General features: G+C 47.5%; 6 protein-coding genes across 7 annotated transcripts; 3 read left to right on the top strand and 3 right to left on the bottom strand.

Annotated features, from left to right (window-relative positions):
- The first annotated feature begins 158 nt into the window (after positions 1–158).
- E1B28_001808 (uncharacterized protein) lies at positions 159–1,821 on the top strand. Its single transcript, XM_043147778.1, has 4 exons — positions 159–325; positions 381–588; positions 649–1,030; positions 1,092–1,821. Exons 1-3 carry the CDS (start codon positions 204–206, stop codon positions 1,015–1,017), a joined length of 699 nt encoding a protein of 232 aa, XP_043016492.1. The 5' UTR covers positions 159–203; the 3' UTR covers positions 1,018–1,030; positions 1,092–1,821.
- On the bottom strand, positions 1,071–6,466 carry E1B28_001807 (uncharacterized protein; the record flags this gene model as incomplete). The annotated part of the gene is made up of 9 exons (XM_043147777.1): positions 6,248–6,466; positions 5,804–6,201; positions 4,153–5,600; positions 3,618–4,091; positions 3,446–3,559; positions 3,325–3,395; positions 3,230–3,264; positions 1,699–3,172; positions 1,071–1,170 (listed from the first exon to the last, which is right to left on the bottom strand). Exons 2-9 carry the CDS (start codon positions 5,916–5,918, stop codon positions 1,071–1,073), a joined length of 3,831 nt encoding a protein of 1,276 aa, XP_043016491.1. The 5' UTR covers positions 5,919–6,201; positions 6,248–6,466.
- Positions 6,467–8,335: 1,869 nt separating this feature from the next.
- E1B28_001806 (uncharacterized protein) lies at positions 8,336–9,045 on the top strand (the record flags this gene model as incomplete). Its single annotated transcript, XM_043147776.1, has 4 exons — positions 8,336–8,482; positions 8,550–8,645; positions 8,711–8,740; positions 8,827–9,045. 4 exons carry the CDS (start codon positions 8,336–8,338, stop codon positions 9,043–9,045), a joined length of 492 nt encoding a protein of 163 aa, XP_043016490.1.
- A 1,319-nt stretch (positions 9,046–10,364) lies between these two features.
- On the top strand, positions 10,365–11,906 carry E1B28_001805 (uncharacterized protein). 2 transcript variants are annotated; one of them, XM_043147774.1, is made up of 4 exons: positions 10,365–10,538; positions 10,594–10,897; positions 10,953–11,399; positions 11,456–11,906. In XM_043147774.1, the coding sequence occupies exons 1-4, from the start codon at positions 10,384–10,386 to the stop codon at positions 11,531–11,533; spliced, it is 984 nt and encodes a 327-aa protein (XP_043016488.1). In that variant the 5' UTR covers positions 10,365–10,383; the 3' UTR covers positions 11,534–11,906. The 2 variants fall into 2 exon arrangements, with proteins under 2 accessions (XP_043016488.1, XP_043016489.1); XM_043147775.1 differs by having other exon boundaries at positions 10,599–10,897; positions 11,456–11,756.
- A 3,028-nt stretch (positions 11,907–14,934) lies between these two features.
- On the bottom strand, positions 14,935–17,913 carry E1B28_001804 (uncharacterized protein). The gene is made up of 11 exons (XM_043147773.1): positions 17,499–17,913; positions 17,141–17,234; positions 16,522–17,088; positions 16,396–16,448; positions 16,185–16,337; positions 16,015–16,070; positions 15,846–15,962; positions 15,698–15,782; positions 15,562–15,627; positions 15,444–15,497; positions 14,935–15,385 (listed from the first exon to the last, which is right to left on the bottom strand). Exons 1-11 carry the CDS (start codon positions 17,758–17,760, stop codon positions 15,336–15,338), a joined length of 1,557 nt encoding a protein of 518 aa, XP_043016487.1. The 5' UTR covers positions 17,761–17,913; the 3' UTR covers positions 14,935–15,335.
- An 80-nt stretch (positions 17,914–17,993) lies between these two features.
- E1B28_001803 (uncharacterized protein) lies at positions 17,994–21,539 on the bottom strand. Its single transcript, XM_043147772.1, has 9 exons — positions 21,395–21,539; positions 21,263–21,333; positions 20,869–21,200; positions 20,726–20,817; positions 20,511–20,665; positions 20,374–20,452; positions 20,221–20,303; positions 19,552–20,156; positions 17,994–19,484 (listed from the first exon to the last, which is right to left on the bottom strand). The coding sequence occupies exons 1-9, from the start codon at positions 21,491–21,493 to the stop codon at positions 18,205–18,207; spliced, it is 2,796 nt and encodes a 931-aa protein (XP_043016486.1). The 5' UTR covers positions 21,494–21,539; the 3' UTR covers positions 17,994–18,204.
- Between the last annotated feature and the right edge of the window lie 61 nt (positions 21,540–21,600).

The following is a 21,600-nucleotide window of genomic DNA, read 5'->3' as shown; positions in this document are numbered from 1 at the left end:
CGCGAGGCCATTTTGAAAAAACTCGGTCCGATCCGCATTCGATAATCAAACCACAACTCACCAAAACGAACGTACTAGCTAAGCTAGGCCGATGGCCATTCTAACTAATAGTGGCAGTTTGAAAGTTTGAAGTCCAATCTTGGTCGCGTCGCGCACCACGTGGGGTGATCTGAGGCTTTGATTTTGATTTCCCTCCAGACACTATGTTACCTTCAATTTTGCTCTTGCTGCTCTCCTGCACGCTATTGAGTTTCGCCAACACAGAGATAGTCACTTTTGAAACCTCCAATGCCAATTATGTGGACGTTTCGGAAGCTTTAGGGTGGTGAGCACCTACGAACCGCTTTCCATTTGTGTGGTGCAATGACTACATCTACAAGGACCATACTACGCCCACAAGAAAACGAGCAAATGCTGAGCGTCCCTTCAGTACCTCATAAACGAGATCAAGCCTCGAAGAGACGACCTCCCTCATCTTCTGACGAAGGGATATCTCAGCAAAATGAAGTCTGGTTGAAGTTAGCTCTGGACGAAGAGGAGTGGAAAGCATTTTCGAAGTTTACTTTACGCGTCTCGTGGCCCGCGAACGTGAGTTATGAACCGCAAAATCAACTATGGTTTCCAAACTCAAACTAATATGCTGAATAGTATCCTACCGACTTTTCAATCGACATACTCTCGCCTGAAGCGATGGCGTCACACTTTTCCTCTGCAAAGATATCGAGAAATTCGACTGTGACTACGCGCGTCAAGTATGCCCGCATCACTGCTGTCCATACTGGAGTAATTATACCAGCTCTTTCGCATATTGAGCCGAAACCGGTGCCGTTCGTTGTTATTCTAGAGGGTCTCTACTTTGGGGTTCTCCCAGCTTCGGTTGTGCCTATCGTGGGATTCATCGCTCTGGTCCTGCCGGGAATGTGGTTTGTGGTGAAAAAGATAATTGAGACTGTGGAATGTGTGGCGGAAGAGGCTAGGAAAGAGTTGAAGGTCACTAGCAAGGACAAGATAAAGTAATGTTTGTCAATGGGTAAGCCCTTTATTCGTTCACTCGACCGAGGTTATCCTTCTCACATGTTCATCCAATCCAGAGCCTTCTCGACACACCCGGCCGCTTCCTGGAAAGGATCGCTATCGATCGCCATACACCGAGCATCCCTCAAACCCCGACTTACAGACATGTGCCATCATGAAGTAAACCTTTGTAGTTCGGTGATTGACCATTCCTCAAACGGGTATCGAGGCGAGGCGTGGTACACGATGATAAACGAATGTAACGTGAGATCCCAGACAATTAAAAGTGCGATAAGTTGTTGAAAGAATGCTGGTAATCGATTTGGAAAACGAAACAAAAAATAAGGACTTGATCCGCATGGCTAAATTAACGAGACCAAGACATCAGCGCTCAGTAATAATAGGGAAGAGAACGTGTAAGAACGTGTAAGGAATGTGTATGAGGTAGAGGAGCAATAAATTGATAGACTAAGTCCATGGGATGCATAATGTAATGGCCTTTGATAATAACGACGAGAAATTGCATACGAAAGATTGGATTCAAACTTTTGACATTTGTGGACCTAGCAAAGCAGACAGACGAGGAGATGCAGGATAACGAGCTGACGATAGAAGGGGGGAAAAGAGACGTCCAGTTCAGAAAGGAACCATTACGGACGAGGAGAAGGAGAAAAGAGAGAGAACATTTTTTCCGCGTTCTCTTTGTACTTCTTCAGCTTCTTGTTCTTCTGCTTGTCCCTGTCATCAGGTACCACTTCGATGGCATCCCCGTTACCTGAATTGCCCGAAGAGTGACTGTTGGCACCCACAGACATCTCGGATTGTTTAGATTTTAATGACGGGGAGACAGGCAGTGTGCTTGCGGTCGAGGATGACGGGATCAGACCGGAACTTGATGTCGCAGATAAGGTGGCGGAGGTGGAATATGAAAGTGACTTGGCAGATTTGGCAGAGAATGACGAGGGAGGAGGGGACCTGGCGCGTAGGAACTGCCTTGGGTGTTTTCTGAAGGTGAGACCGCCATTCCGCCCTCTTCGTATTGAAGGACTAGGCGAATCACCACACTCTGATGGCGACATTTCAGAGTCCTTTGACATTCCGGAAAGCGATCTCGGAAGAGTACGTTGGGGTGTGGACGCTTTTCGACTGAAGACCGCCAAGCGGTATCGATCCACAACACCACGAGCGAATAGACTCGTGCCTTTGGCTCCGTTACGATCCTCATAACCGTCGTCGTCGGCTTCAATGAAGTCCCAGTCTTCGTCTTCGTCGTCGTCGCGCTCTGTGATCTCTTGGCCCTCGCCAGCATCCGATAGATATCGATCCAATGCGGGAACACCCGATCTTTCTTTTCGAGGGCGGGTAGGACGGTTTGCCTTGGTAAGTGCAATTCCTTTGGGAGGTGGCACGGGTTTGCTTTTAATCTCCTTCTCCGGTGTAACAGGTGGAACAGCATCGAGGTTTGTAACTGGAGTGGGGAGGTCTTTGCTCTTTCTGGATTTGGCCTCAGTTGTCTGCTCTGTGCCTTCTGCAGTCTCCGATTTGGATGTGAGCGGTGCTTCCACTGCTGGTTGTTCCGGTTTCTCCTCTTGTTGTGGTGCTTCTGCAGGCGGAGTGAGCGGAGATTGATGTATATCTTCTACTCCCTTTTCTGGAGGTAACAAAACGGGACGAGCTTCTGGAGTCTTGGGCTCCGTCTCCTCGATAATGTCGGATTTGGGCGATTCTGGTTCGACTTCTGCAAGGTTTTCGAGGCCGTTGAAAACATCGCCATTCGTATGAGGAGGTTCCAAGGCCTCCATCTCCCCTTCATCCGTCTCTTCTTCCGAACTTCCATCATCCTCATCCTCATCATCCATCAGAATAGAGTGTCTTCCCTTGAATGAATACCCGTCGAAAACATCAACGGAATCGTCTTCCTGCGTAGGCTGCTCAGGAGCTCGAGGGCGAAGCGATGAACTGCGAGACTGTGAAGGAGTGGTATTAGATTCCTCGCCATCTGTTCGATCCGTGTCTGTATGTTGCTCTGGGTCCTGATCAGTATCAGTCCCTTGTCCGTCGATATATTCGTCAAGGACAGGTTCCATATCTAAGAACGTATCGTCGAAATTTTGTGTGTCACTGGCATTATGGGGATCAATCGGAGGAATATAAGGTGCTAGAGGAAGAGCATTATCAGTCTTTCAACGATTCCGACTAGAGACCCGAGGCATACGTATGTAGCGTTTGTAGTAAACATGAGACCAGTCACTGCAGGAATAGAAGGAACATACTTAGTGTCTGATAAGCGAGCAGGCAGCGTTCACTCACATCATCGAGAAGTATGGATGTTTCTTTATCCGCGGCTCGCATATTCTCAAGACGGGATTTCGCTGAAGAAGCTGAATACGAGGATAAGCTAACGTAAAGTTCATGGTGGAAGAGGGCATACCCCTCTAACCAAGCTCTTCGTGTCTTGATCAAGAGCCCGATCTTCCGGAAACTGGAGCTCATCCTGGAGCACTCGCACGTACATATCAGAGTGATTGTTGGCCCAAAACGGTGTCTTCAATAAAGTTAGCACCTTCACAAAAATGATAAAACATCCAGGGGGAAAAGCTCACAATTCCAGTCAACATTTCGAACAACATGGTTCCAAAACTCCACCAGTCAACTTCATAGCTGTATGGAAGACCTTGAATCACTTCAGGAGCGAGATATTCTGCCGTGCCACAGAAAGTGCTTGTCATATCCTTTGGAACCCCATTTGCTATAGCCAGATCAACATCAGTGGAATTGGTTGTTTTCATCCATGGCGCTGTAGTCCCATCATGTCGCGTAATCGGAGGAGTAGACGGTGCCGAGGTTGCACCTGTCCGTCTTGGAAACTCCTTTGACAGGCCGAAATCGGTGAGGACAATATGTCCATCTGCACCGATGAGAATGTTTTCTGGTTTGAGATCTCGGTAGATGACACCAGCGGCATGAAGACCTTCAACACCCTCTACTATTTCAGCAGCGTAGAATCTTGCCCTATCACGGCCAAGGCGACCCCAACGTGCGAGTTGCGTGGCAAGATCGCCACCAGGATGGAAGTCCTTTATTAATAACCAAATGTATTTAGGGTGGACATCATAAAAGTAGTTGAGATTGACTTACCATCACGAGGAAAAGGTTCTCTTTATCGTGGAAACTCCACCATAGTTTAACCACGAAAGGATCCCTTTCTTTCCCGTCAACTCCAGCTGCCATCCGCTTCAATACTGCTTGTTCCGTCAAAGTATGCTGTAGTTCTTGATGCGCCAGCACGTGTCTCTTCGTTATCGCCTTCATTGCGTACAGATCGTCCGACGTCTTGCGACGGACGAGTAGAACCTTGCCGGCACAACCCTTTCCAAGTACACGCAACATCTCGAAATCTGTCACGACCACTTTTCTCGTAGACTTTTTCTTCTCCTTGAGAGCATCCGAGGATCCAGTGGCTTTCTTCCACCGTGACCGTTTCTGGGACTTGTGCGTGCTGGAGTCATCCTCGGTCTCAGTTTGGGACCGTGACCGTGACGACATCCCAGACTCTCGATTCGAGTCCGATGTGGCAGAAGAAAGAAATGCGCGTGATATGCGCTTGTCGGGATCGGCTGATTGTGAGCGCTGACCGTCAGCACGCACTGGGCCAGCAGGTTCGGAACTTGCCAAAGATGTTGATGGAGAGGAGACCGCAGCTGACGGGGTGCGAGGCTCCTCCTCGCTTGGAAGCGACATTGAAGTTTCTGTTTTGGGTACAGTGGCAGGACCGGGTGTATCGGTGATGGGAGCGTCTTTTAACTCGGAGGTTGTCGTTGACCCTGTGACCGCAGCGTCTGGTTTAGAGAGAACCGGAGTCTCTTCCATCTGAACGTCCATTGCAGATTGTTCATTTCGGCTGCCAACCTCCTTGTGATCGTTCTCAGTGTGCAGGTGATCCTTCGCCTCTGCGCCTCCCATAGGCACAGCTGTCGATGAAGGTACCATGTTCTCCTTCTCGTCTCTTTTGTCCTCTTTCCTTTCCTTCTCTTTCCTCTCAATGCCCGTGTAGCCAGTAAGATCAGACCTAACTCTCTTTATGGCCCTCTCCACGCGTACGCTTTCTAGATCTTCCGTTCTGACTCGAACAAACCGCTTCCATACCCTTGTCTGCCGTACACCCACCATATTCGATACAGTCGTCAGATATGACGCTATTGCCGTACTCTGAACAGTAGGAGGGGGTAATTCAGCCGTCAGTAATGCATTGGATGTCCCAAATGATTGGAAAGGATCGTTGGCTTCAATGGAAGGTGACTGTGCTGGTGTGGGCAGTCCAGAGGGTGGCATGGAAGGAGCTGTATTGCCGTTACTGATTCCTCGAGCAAGAGACGACCGACGGCCGGTCTTACTCGCTGACGGAGACGCCAGTCTCGACAGGGTATTGAGAAATGCTGATTTTCGCTTCGGTGGTGCACCCGCCAAAGCTGAGGCGTCCAAAGGAGGTGCAGGGAACTTTGCGCTTGGGATGGTGTCCTGAAGTTTCTGGTGTAAATCCAGGAGCTCCATGGCGGTACGAGTGAGAGTTAAGTTGTGAGTTGGAGCTGAAAGGATGGAGTCTGTAAGCATGTGGTTCCGAAGTTTGGACTGTGGCGAAAGGCGGATATAAGCGCTGTTGACCCCCTGCGTCTTAATTTACGCGGTAGTCCGCATGGCGCTGATCCACAAAAAAGGAGAAAAGTAAAATCGTCCATTCGATTTAAAAGGAGAAAATAGAGTACTTGAACAAAGTAAAGTCAACACTCACTCTTGATATAAATACTGTAACTCCTCGCGTCGTGTGGGCTCTCCGCGACGCTGATACACCAGGGACCATCCTGGTCTACACGAACGAGGTGTCTTCGAGAAGCTGTATTCGACATGTCGGATTATATTGCGGTTGACGGGGCAGCGAACGATATGATGTGATGGAAACGATCTAACTGACGATCTTTCACTTCTGGGTCGATGTTCGGGATGGAATTTGTATCCACTTCAACGACGCCTGGTCGGTATTTGTGGTACTCTTGTGGTGTTCGTAAACGTTGAGCCAGACTTGTGGCGCCGAAATCGAAACTTTTGCAAGAAACCGAGTCGCTCGTCGTTGCCCTTTTAACGTTGATGTTGAAACCGAAGACAGACAAGCTGAATCCTGTCGTGCTGCGGCTGATTGTAGATGAGCCTAAGATGGACATAAGAGGAAACAACGCACTGTGAATAAATCGAGCCTTGAGGCGAAGGCGTGTATCTGGTGTGTTGACGGCCTCGAGGTGCTCCCCTAAGACAACCAATGCAGTCTACGATGGTCTAAGCCCAATTCGCTGATTTCAACGCTCGTTGAGGGCGACAGAGAATGTAAAAAGGAAATAATGAATGGTACTTCTGTTTGATGAGAGGTTTCTTGGACGAAAGATGTAAGCTTTGTTGAATGGAACCCCCAAAATTGGCCACCAACTTTTATGTCCATATATGTACAGTAGTATTAGATAATATCATTAACTTTTTTTTTTCATTAATTTCCAACCCTCTTTCAATCGATCGGCCATGGCCACTAGCTAGCTTTCGAGCTTGCAGTATCTATTACTCTGAACTTGACTTTCTTCCTCCAAAGCCGTTACTTTTAAATCACCATATATCAAAAACCATCAACACTCCCTCGACAGATTTTACCATCTATGCTGTGTGTCCCTGGGCATATGGGACGCAAGCAATAAGTAGAGCCACGTATTGGTATTTCCTTATTTTCACTCACTGGTTGAACCAATTGAATCAATGCCTATACAGTTACTTACAAATTTCACGGAGCTGAATCCACATCTCTGTTATTGGGGCTCCAGGTTTCCTTGAGTATTCCCATATGAATGACTTGGTGCCTGACTGCGAACGAGTTTCAGAGCAATGTCTGCGTTCTTGACCTAGGTTATTGCTGTTATCCAGGATTCTGAAGGGCTTGACACCAGTGCCTCTCGGGGTCTCACTCTCCGGGTTTACGTCAACTATTCCGTTCCATTAGACACTTTCGCCAAACACTTTCACCGTAAAATCGATTCTATCATTACGGTAGAACACCTTGAACGGATACTGATGAATGAAATCCCCAAACATGCATCGTATCATCAAGCTCTTACTTGGTGTTGATTATCAACCTTGGTATCATCACAGACACATCTCAGGAAACTGGATTGAGCTTTTTCGAGATTCCTCACACGGTGCCGCTGCTTTTCTGCTCGTGGATTTGCCGTACCCTTCTTTGACTCCTTCCCAGCTCTCAATGCTCCATATGCTATTCGGAAATCCCGAAGTTACGAAGATTCAAATATTCATAATTCGCGTCATATCTGCGTCAGCAACGTTCCACGGTGTACCGTAGCGTACCATCCTGGAACGTGGTAACGCTCCAACGGGACACTACCTCAATGGAAAGCACTGTCTGGATTCCCGTCAGCCCGACTCATCCCAGCTAGTCTTTTCCCAGCGATTCGCGATGTACACAATGAGAACTCGCTGCACAAAGAAGAATATTGATGAATCATCCTCGAATACACCGCACTCTCTATGATTATCAAGCCCCATATATACTATCTTGGTAACATGATGTATTTGCAGTATCATGAAGGCACGAATCTCCGTAACAAGAAAGAACTCATAGATGTTTCCGTCTGGCTGGCCTTTTACCTCCCTTTCTCAGCCCCAACGCGATCGATCTTAGTTGCTTATCGAACTCCTGTTCAACGTTTCAAATTTCAACAACCGGACCGCAGCACACTGCTTGCCGTTCGGAACCCACCAAAACGGGAAAGTATTAAATCATGGAAGGTGAGTTCATAGTCGTTCGTTACCATTCAGCTTACAGCAGTTGCTCTCCAAAACAGCGACAGTTGATTCTGAACCCTCTCATTCTGCATTTCAAGGGATGACGATGCACGTGCATGACCCACGATCACGTGCTATCCTACCAAAATAGGCTAAGCGGTCTCAAACGCGTCATGTTCTGTCTGAGCGTTATACCAGAAAAGCGCTCATGAACTTCGGGTCCATGACCTTCCCGAGACATCCTTTTCCCAACAATCCCTCAATCTCACGCTCTCTGTCAACAGCCATCTGTCAACTAACACACCCCTTCCTGTTTTACCTGTTGCCGCCGTCGTCGTCCAACGTAGTCTGCTTGTTTCTCTGTTCCCCGCCCACCCATTCCTTGAAACTCATAATACTTGCTCTTTCCCTCCAAACTCCGACAGCGAGAAGGGTGTGACGGGCTGCAAACCATTGATAGGAGAAAGGATAGAAAGGTCAAAAAAGGATGTCTGACGAACCGACTGCTGTTACTACTGAAGTTCAGGAGGCCCTGGACGTTCACGAACCCTCTCTTTCAAAGGTGCCTGGTTCCGCGCCCGAAGGGGACGACGAGGGGGAAGAAAGCGACACGTATGATGACTTTGATGCTGAGGTACGTTTTTCGCTTGACTTCCTGCCCTGGATGGTTCATTTACTTCTACCCCTTATCCCCCTTCAAGGATAACAAGGATAACGGGGAATTTGCAGGGGCTGAAGACGACGACGAGGATGGGGATGACGGGGAAGATCATGAGGAAGAGCGAGATGTTGCCAAGGTACGAAGTTTTTCAACACCCCCACTACCCCGGTTCTAAACAACTCTTCATTCTCGTTCCGGAAGTCCAATTTGACTGCTTTGCTCCTTAACGATGTATGTGCTTTCCCCCTCTTTGCCCGGTAACGAGGGCCTAGGGCCTATCAAATTGGCGTATCTCACGCTTTTTTTCTCTTATCCAGCCGAATGCCGGAGGCGTCACCGGAAATGCAGACGAAGACGAGGACGATGAAGATGCTGATAGTGAGGAAGAGTATAACGAGGAACAAGAGGAACCCGAAGTTGTTGCGGTACAAGCGAATGGTAATGGGAAGAAGAGGACCATTGATGATGTAAACTCGGACGAAGTTGGAGTGGAAGCCGACGAACGTGAGGCTGCGGCGAAGAAAGTGAAAGCTTGAAAACAGGACCGTCAATGACCAGCGGTTGTATCTCGGATATTTGTATTCGCAAAACGGTGTCTCGAAGAGATCCTCTTTTCTCTATTCTTTTATTGTGTCATTTTATTAGCTTTCGATGTCTGTACTCTATTTGATTGTGTTGCGATACTAGCTATAGCTACCCACCGAATTCCATTCCGCTTGTTTGGCAATCTGCAGTCTAAGAAGCGTACATGCTTCGGACAGTACTTGAAAAAGAAAGTCTCTCCATCCGAGAATATTATTCTATCTATCTGTCAGCGAGTCAGGGTAAACAAAAGAACTTAACTATGTATTTGGGCGAATAGCAGTTCACGACCAACGCCGTAACTAAACACCGTACAGGAGGTCTTGTATTGCAGAAGGGGGTGTAGTTGGGTCCCCGACGTGTGTACTCCCGAGGGAAGTAACAAACTCGGTGTGCTTGAAGGGGGTAGGTATCTGGCGATTTAGATGGGATAGGGTTGACGCCTGAGTTCGTTGGCTTCCGAGTCATCCCGGCACCAACACGGGCGTTAAAGAGAGGCAGTAGTAATGGTATCCGAGACCGACCATAAATTCTGCCGGTGCAATTGCGTATTGTTGGTAGGCGCTGTAGTTCGGGTTGAACGAGCCCCTGAAACAGGCTACATAGATGCGCAATACGGTAATTGAATGTTTGCACACCGGGCGAATGACTTCAAGATTGGGAAACACTTGCATTTCGATCGCCCTTCCGGAGCCTCTCAACGTTACTTCCGCCTTCCAGTCTTCCACCACCACCACGCGCAAACCATTTGGTCCCCGCATAAGCCGGTACGTTGAAGGTATCGAAGATCAGGAGATACAAAGAGACTTCGGTTCGAAGTTCAACGTGACACCTTCGAGCTCGACCAAAACTTCTGAGTGGACTTGGAGCACGACGTACTCATTTGCTCGGTGTATGGCGATCCTCTGGAGCGGCGAGAGCTTTTTGAGATTTCGACCACACCGTGACACCCGATGAGTGCTAAGTTGCAGACTCGCACCATGTGTGTAGTGAGCACCAGTGGTCAACCCAATCCAGAACCAAGATTTGACCCGATCGACTGTGATATTTGACAGATTGGAATGGGCTGGAGGCCTGGAGGGCCTACTGTACTATGAGAATTTGCTCAGCATCACTGGTCAAGTAGTAACTGAGGGAAAAACTCACTCCATCCACCCAGAGGTCAATCTACGAGTTGAAGAGCCATCATTAGGTGTTGAATGTTGAACCTGAGCGTGCGCATGAGCCATCAGTCACTTCTGAGAACTCGAAGCGTGGCGTACTGGATCCCACGCTTTTCTCTTTCTGGCACCATGAAGCCATTCGCGTCCAATTCTAATCGTCGACCCAATACACGATACCTCAACCATAATGGCTTCAGAGACCCACCAGTCACCCCATTGCAGCAGGAAGAAGCGCATGAACATGCCTTGAATGTTCTAAAGTTCTACTCAGTTCCTCCTCCAAGGTGTGCACTCTTTTTAGCTTTCATGTCATCATTGATATATGAGTAAACCACATAGTTTAGATACAATTATGTCGAAGGATTGGACTCGAATAGATACAGAAACATCGTCGGCCGTTAACGAACAAATTGACGATTTTGAAAGACAACATTCGAAGGCAATGGAGCAGCTTTGTGACTCGACAGTGGCGGCGTATCACACAGACAGACACTATCGTAACATGTCGTACAATGAGCTGTTGGATTTAGAACCTCACGAACGAAAGCAGAGTGTGAAAGAAGCTCGAGGGGAGTGGGCTATGGATACTGTTTTTACCGCGACAGATGAACGGGAACTGAGCCTTGCTAAATCGCGACAAAATGTATGTTTTACTTCTTTTGGGACGCATGCGTTTAGTTATAACCTTGGTTCTTAAGCAAATCCACAACAAACGCGTTCCATATCCATTCCACTCGACTTATTCCCGTAACCCTCTTCGCACACTCTCCACCATTTCGCGACTTCGCTACAGCTATCTCAAGCGGATAATCCCGATGAGAGTGCGACGCGATGAACTCAAAGAGAAGGAGAGAGAGACTGAGTTGCAAAGAGAATATAACGAGAGACGTCGAGAGGAGGAGAGGAAGCGGTGGGAAGAGGAAGAACGTAGACGAAAAGCCGCACAATTTCCGCAATCCTTGGAAGAATTCAAGCAGAAAGGAGTGGATGTACAACGCCGCGTGGCTAGATTCCTGTGTTTAGGGGACATGTTCGGTCATAAGGGTTCAGAATCCGGCTTGTCACCAGCCCAAGAGAAGATGTTGAAGGAATGGAAGTGGACAGTTGAGGAGGTGGTTCCTATGAAGAGAATTTTCGCAACCAACGTGAGTTTTTGATTCTTTTGATTACACAGATAAATTATTGACCAATTGCAAACCAGAAAACATTCGCTGCTGAAATGCAAGCCCTGGATATTGCCAACCAGAGTGTTACCAGAGACCCTCGCAACCGATATTGACGGGCTTGTTACTTGTGTGCAGCCGCCCAACCTCTTGGGCATGCATCAAAGCTCCATCATTGGGGATTGTAGGCGACTGGAATCGGTTCTACAACAGGATGACCAGCTGGACAGCACTACTGGAATGCTCCATTGGAAAACTTGCCCTCCAGATTGGAGCTAGTGGTGTGCACCGCACCGGACACCAGTCACTTGGACTGGTTGCGAATGGCCCTTACACGAAGATGACATGATTTTCCGGAGTGGTAGACCTACGGGTTTCAATATCTATTGTTATGTATTTTCTTATCTTCGTTCTCGGAGATAGGATCTACTTCAAATTCTTTTTACAAGTCTCAGACCATCTAGAAAACGATATTATGTTGAAGCCTTCAAGCTTAAAGATTGGCGTTCGCGAGGTCTGGAAAACACTAAACAGACATCTCTTTGAGTTATTTCATAGGGGCATTTGAAAACACGGCGGCACACTGTTCAGAGTATCGGCAGTTGCAGGGCCAACGAGGGACAGATGGAAAATTCAACCGTCGGCGACTTGGAGCTACCGCAATCTGACGATGGTCCGGGCAGTGCATAAATCTCATCCATGATGTGCTTTAATGATCCAACGAACGTTGAATATTTGAATACCGGGTCGACCGGGTCAGATCACTATCGCACTCCAAACTCCGACTGAATTCACACAACTCCGACCCCATATTAATCACTTTAACACTTTACTTTGAATGGACAGTCAATTCTGGACCTCGAACAATAAATAGGATGTGGTTTTACACGACATAGCCGTAAATTTTATACAGGGCCCGGCATAGAGGTGAGTAATCTTAATTTACCCGTAACGTTCCCGCTATCCGACACACACACAGCATGTCGGGTTTGTTCTATCTGAAGGAACCTCCAAGTTCGACTGGTGATATTATTCGACAGTTTCGGAGGTGGCCACGTCAGGGTCAACCCGACACCACTGAAGATGGTATCCAGGGATATGTATCCGGGTACCGATCGTCGTGTTTGAGCTTTCGTCGGATTGACCCTGTTACAAGGCGAAAGAGGGTGGCGGGATTTACACTTCAGCAAATGGGATTTCGGGCCACATCCGAATACATGGAACGAGTGCAATTTTCTCCCGTGGTTATTGTACTACACAGCTGATACGGTACGTTGACCGTGGTAAGTGACAGGTATGTCTCGGAATGCCTCCGGAGGACTCATGGTGGAATGAAAGCGCCTTCGGAGAAAGTTGGGTTCATGATGGAATTGACTCCATTTACTGTTCTCTCTAGACATATAGTAATGGTGGCGTAGATGTTGAGCACAGTGTGATCTCATCTCTGGCAACCACAACGCCGTGATCCTATCCACAGGTAACGATGATTTTTATCGGATTTCTGATGTCTTTCAAGGTGCATCTCACATCATGACATTTGAGCGACACACTTTTTTTAGGAGAGAAAAGGGCACCTTCTTCTAGGTCTTCCCAGCGGTGGTCCTCTTGTCATCTTTGTCGACGCCACTCCTCGAAAACAATCCAGGGCGCAAGCGCCATTGTTCCTGATGGTTGAGTATGCAGAAAAAAAATGTCAGTCACCGATGAAGGCACCACCGCTCAGCGCTATCCTTTAGCAGGCACTGTCAGAACAAGAGCACGGTCTCCTTCTATCTAGTAACGACATATAATTATCACAACCTCCCATTGCCACCTAGAGTACGGAATTCAACGGGAAGAGTGGGAGACGCGGCGGCACGTTCTTGGCTGTTCCACCGACCCGAATTGCTGCCTGAGTCGCACCTTCCCCTGATTTCCGGCGAATGGGTAAGCGCGATCAGGACATCCATTGCTCAACGTTTTGAGTTCAGGAACTAATAACCTATTCAAAAGCGCCAACCAGTACGCAAAGGAGCGGTAAACTGGGTGCGAGCGCGGACTTCCCACCCTTGGGTCCTTTAACGTCCGCAATCTACAGGTGCTATGTTCATATCGTCACCGGAATGGGGAGAGGAAAAAAGGTCTCGACGCGTTTCACCTTTCATTCATCCTGTAATGAACGAGTCACATCGCTTTTTATTGACTTATCATCGCATAAAAGTTTATATATGATGATATCTTGGGTGTGGGATGTCTGCCTTCAAATTGGGACCCGATGGCTTGATTGCGGAATCCCTTAAGTTGTTACAGTCAGTTCAACGTCGTCTTGCCCTAGTAGTTACTGCAGTCATAGCTTTCCTCCCAAATCTTCATACCATCACAACCTTGACCGCTGAGCCGAGAAGTCCTTGTTGGGAGTCTAGCTACCTACTGTCATTGACCCCGAAGTCGGCAATCTAAGGAGAAATATTTATATAATTAAGAAAATACATACCAGAACCTGTAAATAAAGTGCAGTTGCATAGAATACCTTTTGAGGTATATGCCTGCCAATTTTCGTGTGGGTAGGGTGTAATGCTGTTGAGATATGAATTTTTTAATGAGGGGGTGTCGAAAACGTGGCCCCACGGCGAAGTCGGAAATCGCGGGCCGGCAACGTGATTACATGTGACACAATCATACACATTGATGAATCGTCCAAGAATCATCAATATCTCGTATATAAGAGTTTTTTTTGAGCACCTGGGACCTATAAATTCATTTTAAATGCTCTTGTTGCAAGATGCATTGATAGAGGCTGTCCTTGTGGGAGGATGACCTTAATTTAGTAGTTTTTCCTCATTTAGGTACAGTCAGAGTGCACTGGTGGCACCAAAATCTATTACAATTCATTGTTGGGTCCTAAGGGGAGCAAATGAAGATCATCTGACATCTGACAGGAATGTTTCCTCCCCTCTAGAAACAATTTTTGGGTGTAAAACACAAAAATCTGGGATATTTGCAGGTATGGGCTGTGTAGACTCAAAAAAAATCATAAAAATCCAAGGATAATAGATTCTGGTAGCCTGATAGGTATATATAACTGTGCTGAGAGCCCTGTCCATGGCATGTCCAGCTGAACTTGAAGTAGTCACTGCAATCTAGAGTCAGAATGATAGAAAAAAAACTGAGTGTATTATATAAACCTGACTCCAGAGACTTGTAAGATAGTTATGGGTGTAGTCCTGGGTGTCTGTGAGATGGAGAAGTATGTTGCGGTCATAACATACCAAGAACGGCGAGAGGTTGATGAGTACTTGTGCTGCAGTGGCCAATCTCCTGATTAGGAAATATTCTCACGCTTCGATTTTTGGTCGGAAAACTGACCCCTCATTGTGCTACTGCCACAACTCAGTGAGGAACCCATCCCCCGTTATGAAAATTGTCAGGCATGCATATAAGACCCCGCTCCTTCTTTTTTGATAGTATATTTGCTCAAAAATCTAGTCTAACACTCACTATATCACACTTTTCCGACTTCCCCGTTTTTCCGACTTCAGGGTCAATGACAGTATCTCTGTATGATAGGGTACAATCCATTGAATGCGCAAAAACTCCTACAACATAGCACTAAGCCAGGGAAGAAAGATCCGAAAAGATCTGTCGAGAACAGTGTGAATCAGAAGGGTTGGAGAATGGTATGTATGACAACACTAAACAGCATGGATATGAGATTAAAGATAAGCGAAATTCAGCGATAGCAATATAAAAAAAATAACTGAGACTTGCTGAGAGAAGGTAGGGGGGGAAGGGGGGAAGGGGGCGCGCATCGAAAACGAGATCGGAGTACACGAAAATAACAAAATCGAATGGACGAGTGCTAACAAATGTCTAGGAGATGACGGACAAAATACATGATAAAAAACCTGGGAAAAAAATAGAACAACCGTGAGGGTACAGTTACACCAGCTGGAATGATTTCAAGTGTCCTTTGAGAATGATATCTCGTACTAAGATTAAGAAACAATCAGTCAGTGGTCCGCATAGGAAAGCGACAGCTCCAATCACCATCGGCAATAATAATAGCTGTTCGTCGAGTGTCCGTCACAGAAGTGAAGTGGGCTGTCCAAAGGAGAGGAAGTGTCAGTTCTCATCTCAGATGAGAGGATGATGTGGATGTTCTTACGATATAGCTCCCGCTGTTTGTTCGGCGTGTATGATTCATGTATTATACTGAACTTGTTTCGCATGTCTGGGTAAGGCAGACGGGTAGACAATTATATCTGTGAAGGCGAAGGCGCAATATGTGTGGAGGGACTCACATTTCGAGACAGAATCGTAGGTGTTTGGCCGATTACCATACGTAATCATATGGTCCGCCAACCGGACGCCTGCTTCGAGCTTCGCCTATATTCAAGAATCAATGATTGCGTTTAGCGGACAGTAAGAGGGAAATATTGAGCACCGTACCCGAAGGAGATCACATTTGTTTAAGAACAATACGATGCTAACGTTCGCCAGAAGTTTATTCTGAACGACGCCTTTCCAGAGCAGAAGTGAGTCTTCAAGACGATTGACACGTCGGTCCTTTCGGATACTAATCAGAAAACGTATGAAGAATGTCAAGAGTCCCACTTACTTCGTCCAGTACTTGATCAAAAACCGATATGGGTGCTAGAAAGATGATTGCGTTCACTGATAGAAAGAGGTGAGTTAGTTAAGGTACCACAGCGGCGCGCGAGAAAAGGGTCACTGGGGTTCGACAGCGGCAAGCTGGGAATGCAGAAAAAATTGTCTATTTTTACATACCACTTTCAAAGTACGGCGCCCAAGCGTGACGCTGATTCCTTGCGCCACCCACATCGTAAATCTTCCACTTTACACCTCGATGGGCGCCGTTAGCTATGAGGAAGGGATATTCTAAGACCCCCATTGTCTTGAGACGAGCTTTTAGTACATCAGCTACGGGTGAATGATGAGTTTTCTTTCGAAGGGTAGAACAAGAAGCCTGACAACGAACCATCAGTCGGAATATACTTCTTCGCCGTCACTCTGGGGATTTCGTCCAGATAGCTGGAGTGAAATTCATAAGCCATATGTAAACAAAAAGGAAAGGAAAAGTTGAAAGGAAAAACAGATGACTCACAATCCCGCGCTCTCCTGCAACCTTATTTTCTTCTCCGCTAATTGCATTCGAACTTCATGATCTTGCCAAAGTTCCAACATGACGGGCGCGCAAGCGTTGAGAACATGGACGGGATCGTCTGGATTTTCCCACCACCCTTCGATTTCTCCTGTATGCTTGCTCTTTGGATTTTTCGTTCTACTGAGGGAGAAGGTCCCCTTCCAGTTCTTGGACGTGTGGACGGATAGTTCCTTCTTTTTAGAGGTTCCGTGTCCAACTTGGGAATAGTCCCGATTGGAGGGACCAAGTATCGACGTGGGTCTGGTCACGATGGGCGTTGAATGTCCGTTGGTCGTAGGATTGACCCAGGTACCATTCTGGGGGCCAAGTTGGGTCGGTTCGTCCTCGTCTGGGGAAGACAGTAAGCGGGATAATCGTTCTTCGAGGTCAAACAGAGGTTGAAGCCGCTGTCTATAGGACTCGTATTTGGAAGCTATAGGCAGATGATTATCAGCAGAGATACTGGCACTGTCATCTTCGAGAAGTTGTTCCTCGATGTCCGCGTCAGGAGACAGGGCAATGAGAATCCTGCCAGCACTGTGAATTCAAGTTGCAAGAAGTCAAACATAACGGAACGTACCTTGTGATAGACTTGACTAGGTTTAGATAGATTACAGCCCGCCAAGCTATACGCTCTGCGTGGAAAGCGGATGGCGAGTGCATTAGTTGGAATTCTGAAAGTCATGGGTCAGTCAACTGGTTCGAACCGATGGATAATGTTTGAGCGTAGAAGGGAAGGCCAACGCCTTTGAGGACCACTGGTAATCACTCCGCGCAAAACAGAGATTACTGCGGACATTGCGCAACCGTAGATCTATTCTTCAACGTCTGGCAGCTCTACAGCACCAACTCCATTCACCCCCGCCCATGCAGAACGTAACAGAAAAGCAACCCCGCAAACGGCCAGCTAGCAGGATGATTCAAAATGTCCAACTCACGTTTCAACGTCGTACTTTTTCCCGATTCAGATTGCCCCAACAACAACACGCTCACATCTGAGCGAGTCTTCTTCATCTCGTTCCTCTCTTGCCGAATCATCTCATCAATTCCATCGCTTATGCGTTTTGCTTCATTCTCAGCTCGGATCCTTTCTTGTTTCTGCTCTGGTGTTTCGTTTGTCGGGGGCAGCATGGCGGCGGCCAAGGGATCTGAGAGAGAACGTCTGCGAGTGCCGCCTTCGAGATTCCTAGTTCTCGCCATTCCGTTCCAAAGTGGATGGGGTGGTTAGAATTGGTCTAAGAAGGAGGGTGAAGGAGGCGGGAGAATTTGGGCGGTAACACTGGCAGGAAAAAGACGCAGAACAAGGAGAAGTAATCTAAAAAGAAGCGCGTGGTGATTTACGTATTATATGGCAGTTCTCACACAGTATGAAAGGCGATCGCTGAGCGAACAATCAAGATACCCGGACTAAGTACGTTCTGCATCGCTTTTCACTGCCAGTAGTTGACGGATCTACAGGATGAAGAGAGCACCAGAAGAGATAGAGTTTTGAATAACCCCGAATGAAATAATACCTTATACATGAATGTCGTTATACGAGAGACTATGAGTACAATGTCAACATGCCAAAGAAGATGAATATCGAAAGAGTGAGATGTTCACATGAGAGTAAAAGACAAGCCCATAAACAAAAGAAAATATAATCTACCGCGACAACGCCTTCTTCGTTTCTTCACTGGCCTTCCGGGCACTCAGCACCGAAGCTCTCGACGCTCCAGCCGTTGGCGTTGCATTTCCAGGCCCCGGTCCACCTCTCTCGTGTGCAGCGATATTATTGACTGCAGCAACGGCACGCAACAGATTATTACCATTGCTCATTCGCTTCCTCCCAGCAACAGTCCCCGTTGGATTATTACTATTAAACCCAACGGAATTCATAGACTGACATCTCTCCTTCTCCCCCCGTTTCAGGAATGGACTAGGAAGGTTCTCATCATCCAGGTGGTCGTACTCCGGTCCAGCAGCCTGGACAGGTGCCGAATTCGTCCGTTGCATAACTCGTGTAGAAGAGGCACCACTCTTAGGTGTTTCAGAACTGTTGGAATTTGAATGCAAGTGCGGATGCGGCAACGGTAATGGAACAGCTTTCTGTGATGAGGAACGATTGTTATTCAGATTCATTGGATCCGAAACTGATCCTGGCAGCAAAGCTCCAGAGCCTCGGCGTCTGATAGACGGTCGTCTCAATCGAGTTGCGGGCGCTGTTAAGGCACTGCCTTGCTTCTTTGAAGTTGATCCATTTGACGATCCACTTGATTTCTGGTTGTCGGTGTCACTCTCCCGACCCTTGCCTATTCTCCTCGAAGAAGTCTCCCTCCCCCACGAGCGAGAACCAGTCCGACTCGATTCCTTTTCCTTCCTCCAACTCGGGCTCGGAGGAGGGCTGTCATCGTCGTCATCATCATCATCAACGTCGTGTTCCGTATTGGGGTTGATCGTCCGTACGCCTTCCCACCCCTTGGATAGCGTTTCTGTACATTGCTCTTGATCGGCATCATCAACACTGCCATCAATTTGCTCCTCAAATATCTTTCCAAAGTTGAGACCGACTTTAGGGCTCTCAACAAACAACTTTGTCAGATCGACACTTGGAAGCCCAGTGGACGTGATGGTGGCGCCGGGGGGACTAGGAGTAAAGGGAACTGGTCCCGGTGCAGGCGTCGCCAGTACCTCGCCAGTGGAGGTGAGTACGATGCCCTTCATCGCTGAGGCAGGAGGTAGAGGTCGGGCTCGCGATGGCGGTGGTGCTGGGGTTGCAAGTCCAGGGAAGGGACTCGGCGAGCGTGGTTTAATATTGTTTTTCCGTGACGGTTTCGCGATTGCTGTCACCGGAGTGGCATCATTCTCTGTGTTGTCAGTTGGCAGGCGAGGAAGTGGTTCCAACAGATTCTTCACCTCTTCAAGAGGTGGTTTACTTGTCCGACCTTGGGGATGTCATACGCACGTCAGCCCACAGAAGACTCCCAAAGCTTGACAGAAAACAACACATGCCTTTGGATGTCGTCCTATTCTTAGCCGTCTCTTCCCATTTCCTCTTATCGTCTTCCACTGTCAATCGGAATTCTTCCAATCTTTTCTCCTCCTCCTCCAGCTCAGTTCTCACACCATCCAGCCAACCCTCAGCTTCCTTCAGCTCCGCCTCACGAGTTTCCACCCAACTCGCTCTCTCCTCCACCCAGTTCGCCCTTTCCTCCACCCACCTCGCTCTCTCTTCAACTTCCTTCCTGATCTGTTCCTCTCTAGCAACCCAAGCGTCGTTTAGCTCCTTCTCTCTCTTGTTTACAGAAGCAATGATTTCTTCTTCACGCTTTGCCATAGCAGTAGCAACTTCCTCCTCTCGTTTCAACACCAACACCCGTAATTCCTGTTCCCGCTTGGAAATCGCTTCGCGAACGGCTGTCTCTAAAACTCCGTCTGCTCGTTGCTGGTGCTCCTGTGTCTGAGCGATAGCTTGTTGCAATGAAGCTATCTCAGCATCTTTCTGAGAGACGACCATCGAAAGGTACTGTTCGCGTTCTTGAACGGCTTTTTCTCGCGATACAAGCTCGCGTTCACGAGATACTAAATTGGCTCTATGAGACTTCACGGTTGTAAACCTATCGGACAGAGAAAAAATAAAAATATGTCAGTGACTTGAATTTGGGAGCTCAGGAACCGAACATTTTCTCTGCTTCCGAGATCTTGAGAACTAGATCCAGCCGTTCATGTTGAAGCAACTGGGCTACTGATGGGCGCATTGCAGGCTGGAGAAGGAATAAGGATAAGAATACGGTTAAGAATCATCGGCCGATCAAGTTTTTTTTTACAACTTACATTCAAGTTCAACATTGATTTTATTACGCCCCCTAATGATTGAGAGTACCCTTTTGGGAGAGGCGGGATCCGTCCGTTGCTAAGGAAGAAAAGAGTATCAGGGCGGGTTCGCAAACGAACAATAAGAGTAAACGCGCCGAATCAGGATACTCAATTCTGCATGAGTCTTTGCCTCATGAAATGGAGGCTTGAGGGCACAGAGCTCGTAAATCAAGCAACCTAGTGACCATATATCAGATTTCGAATCGTAAGCCTTTTCTTGCATAAGTTCGGGAGACATGTAATAGGGTGTCTGTTAGAAAGAACGTCAAGTGTTAGTGAGTATTTGGATGTGGTTGAGGTTTCGACATACCCCGACGTAAGTATTGGCAAAAGTTGTATGAGGAAGGGCTTTTGAAAGGCCAAAATCCCCGAGTTTAACGGTATTGTTCTCGTCCAGGAAAACTGTCGGCGAGATTTAGAATGGCGATCCACGCAATTACATGGGCGACGTACTATTGTCAGGCTTGATGTCTCTATGTAGGATCTGTGCTCGTCGCTGAGTCTGAGTTGAGTCAGGCTCGAATCCGCTGGTGCCGCTGCTACCATTACGACCATGACCATTTGGATGATGACAATGTTGAAGGGCGAGGAGTATTTGCATGAAATAGTTCCAGATGGTGTCTTCAGGAATCGAGCGGTTGTATCGCTGAGCTTGCTTGATGATTGTCGAGAGATCACCTCCACCGCAGTATTCCATGAGGATGTAGAGTATGCCAGCATCTCTGTCGACGTATCGGTCGTGATATCGCACAATATGTTCGTGGTGTAAATCCTTCAATATATTACTTTTGAAGAAAAATCCTCAAGTGAGCATAGTGAATCGCCGAACAACGTGTTTGTGACGCACACTTCAGAAACGATCTGCTTCCTGTCCCGCTCTGACATCCGCTCGAAGTTTAGTTCTTTTCTTGCAAATATCTGGTAACCAATCCAGCATCATTAACCGTTCTCTCCCAGAAATGATAAGTTTAGGACATACTGAACCATCCGCTTTTCTTCTAACTTTGCGAATTATTCCAAATGAGCCATTTCCTATAACATCCAGTGCATCGTACTGTTCGAGAAATGAGGTGGCCATGGGGGAGAAGGGAGAGGATCGGAGCTCGAGTAGGCTGAGGCCCGATGTTGTGAATTTCAACTTCAAGTGACCGTGCTGTGACAGCTCCGCGTCAGAACATTACACGT

The sequence above is a fragment of the Marasmius oreades genome, chromosome 1 (genome assembly GCF_018924745.1).
Source record: "Marasmius oreades isolate 03SP1 chromosome 1, whole genome shotgun sequence".
Lineage (NCBI taxonomy): Eukaryota > Fungi > Basidiomycota > Agaricomycetes > Agaricales > Marasmiaceae > Marasmius > Marasmius oreades.
The sequence above is the reverse complement of the archived record's forward strand: the minus strand, read 5'-3'. Positions and strand labels throughout refer to the sequence as shown.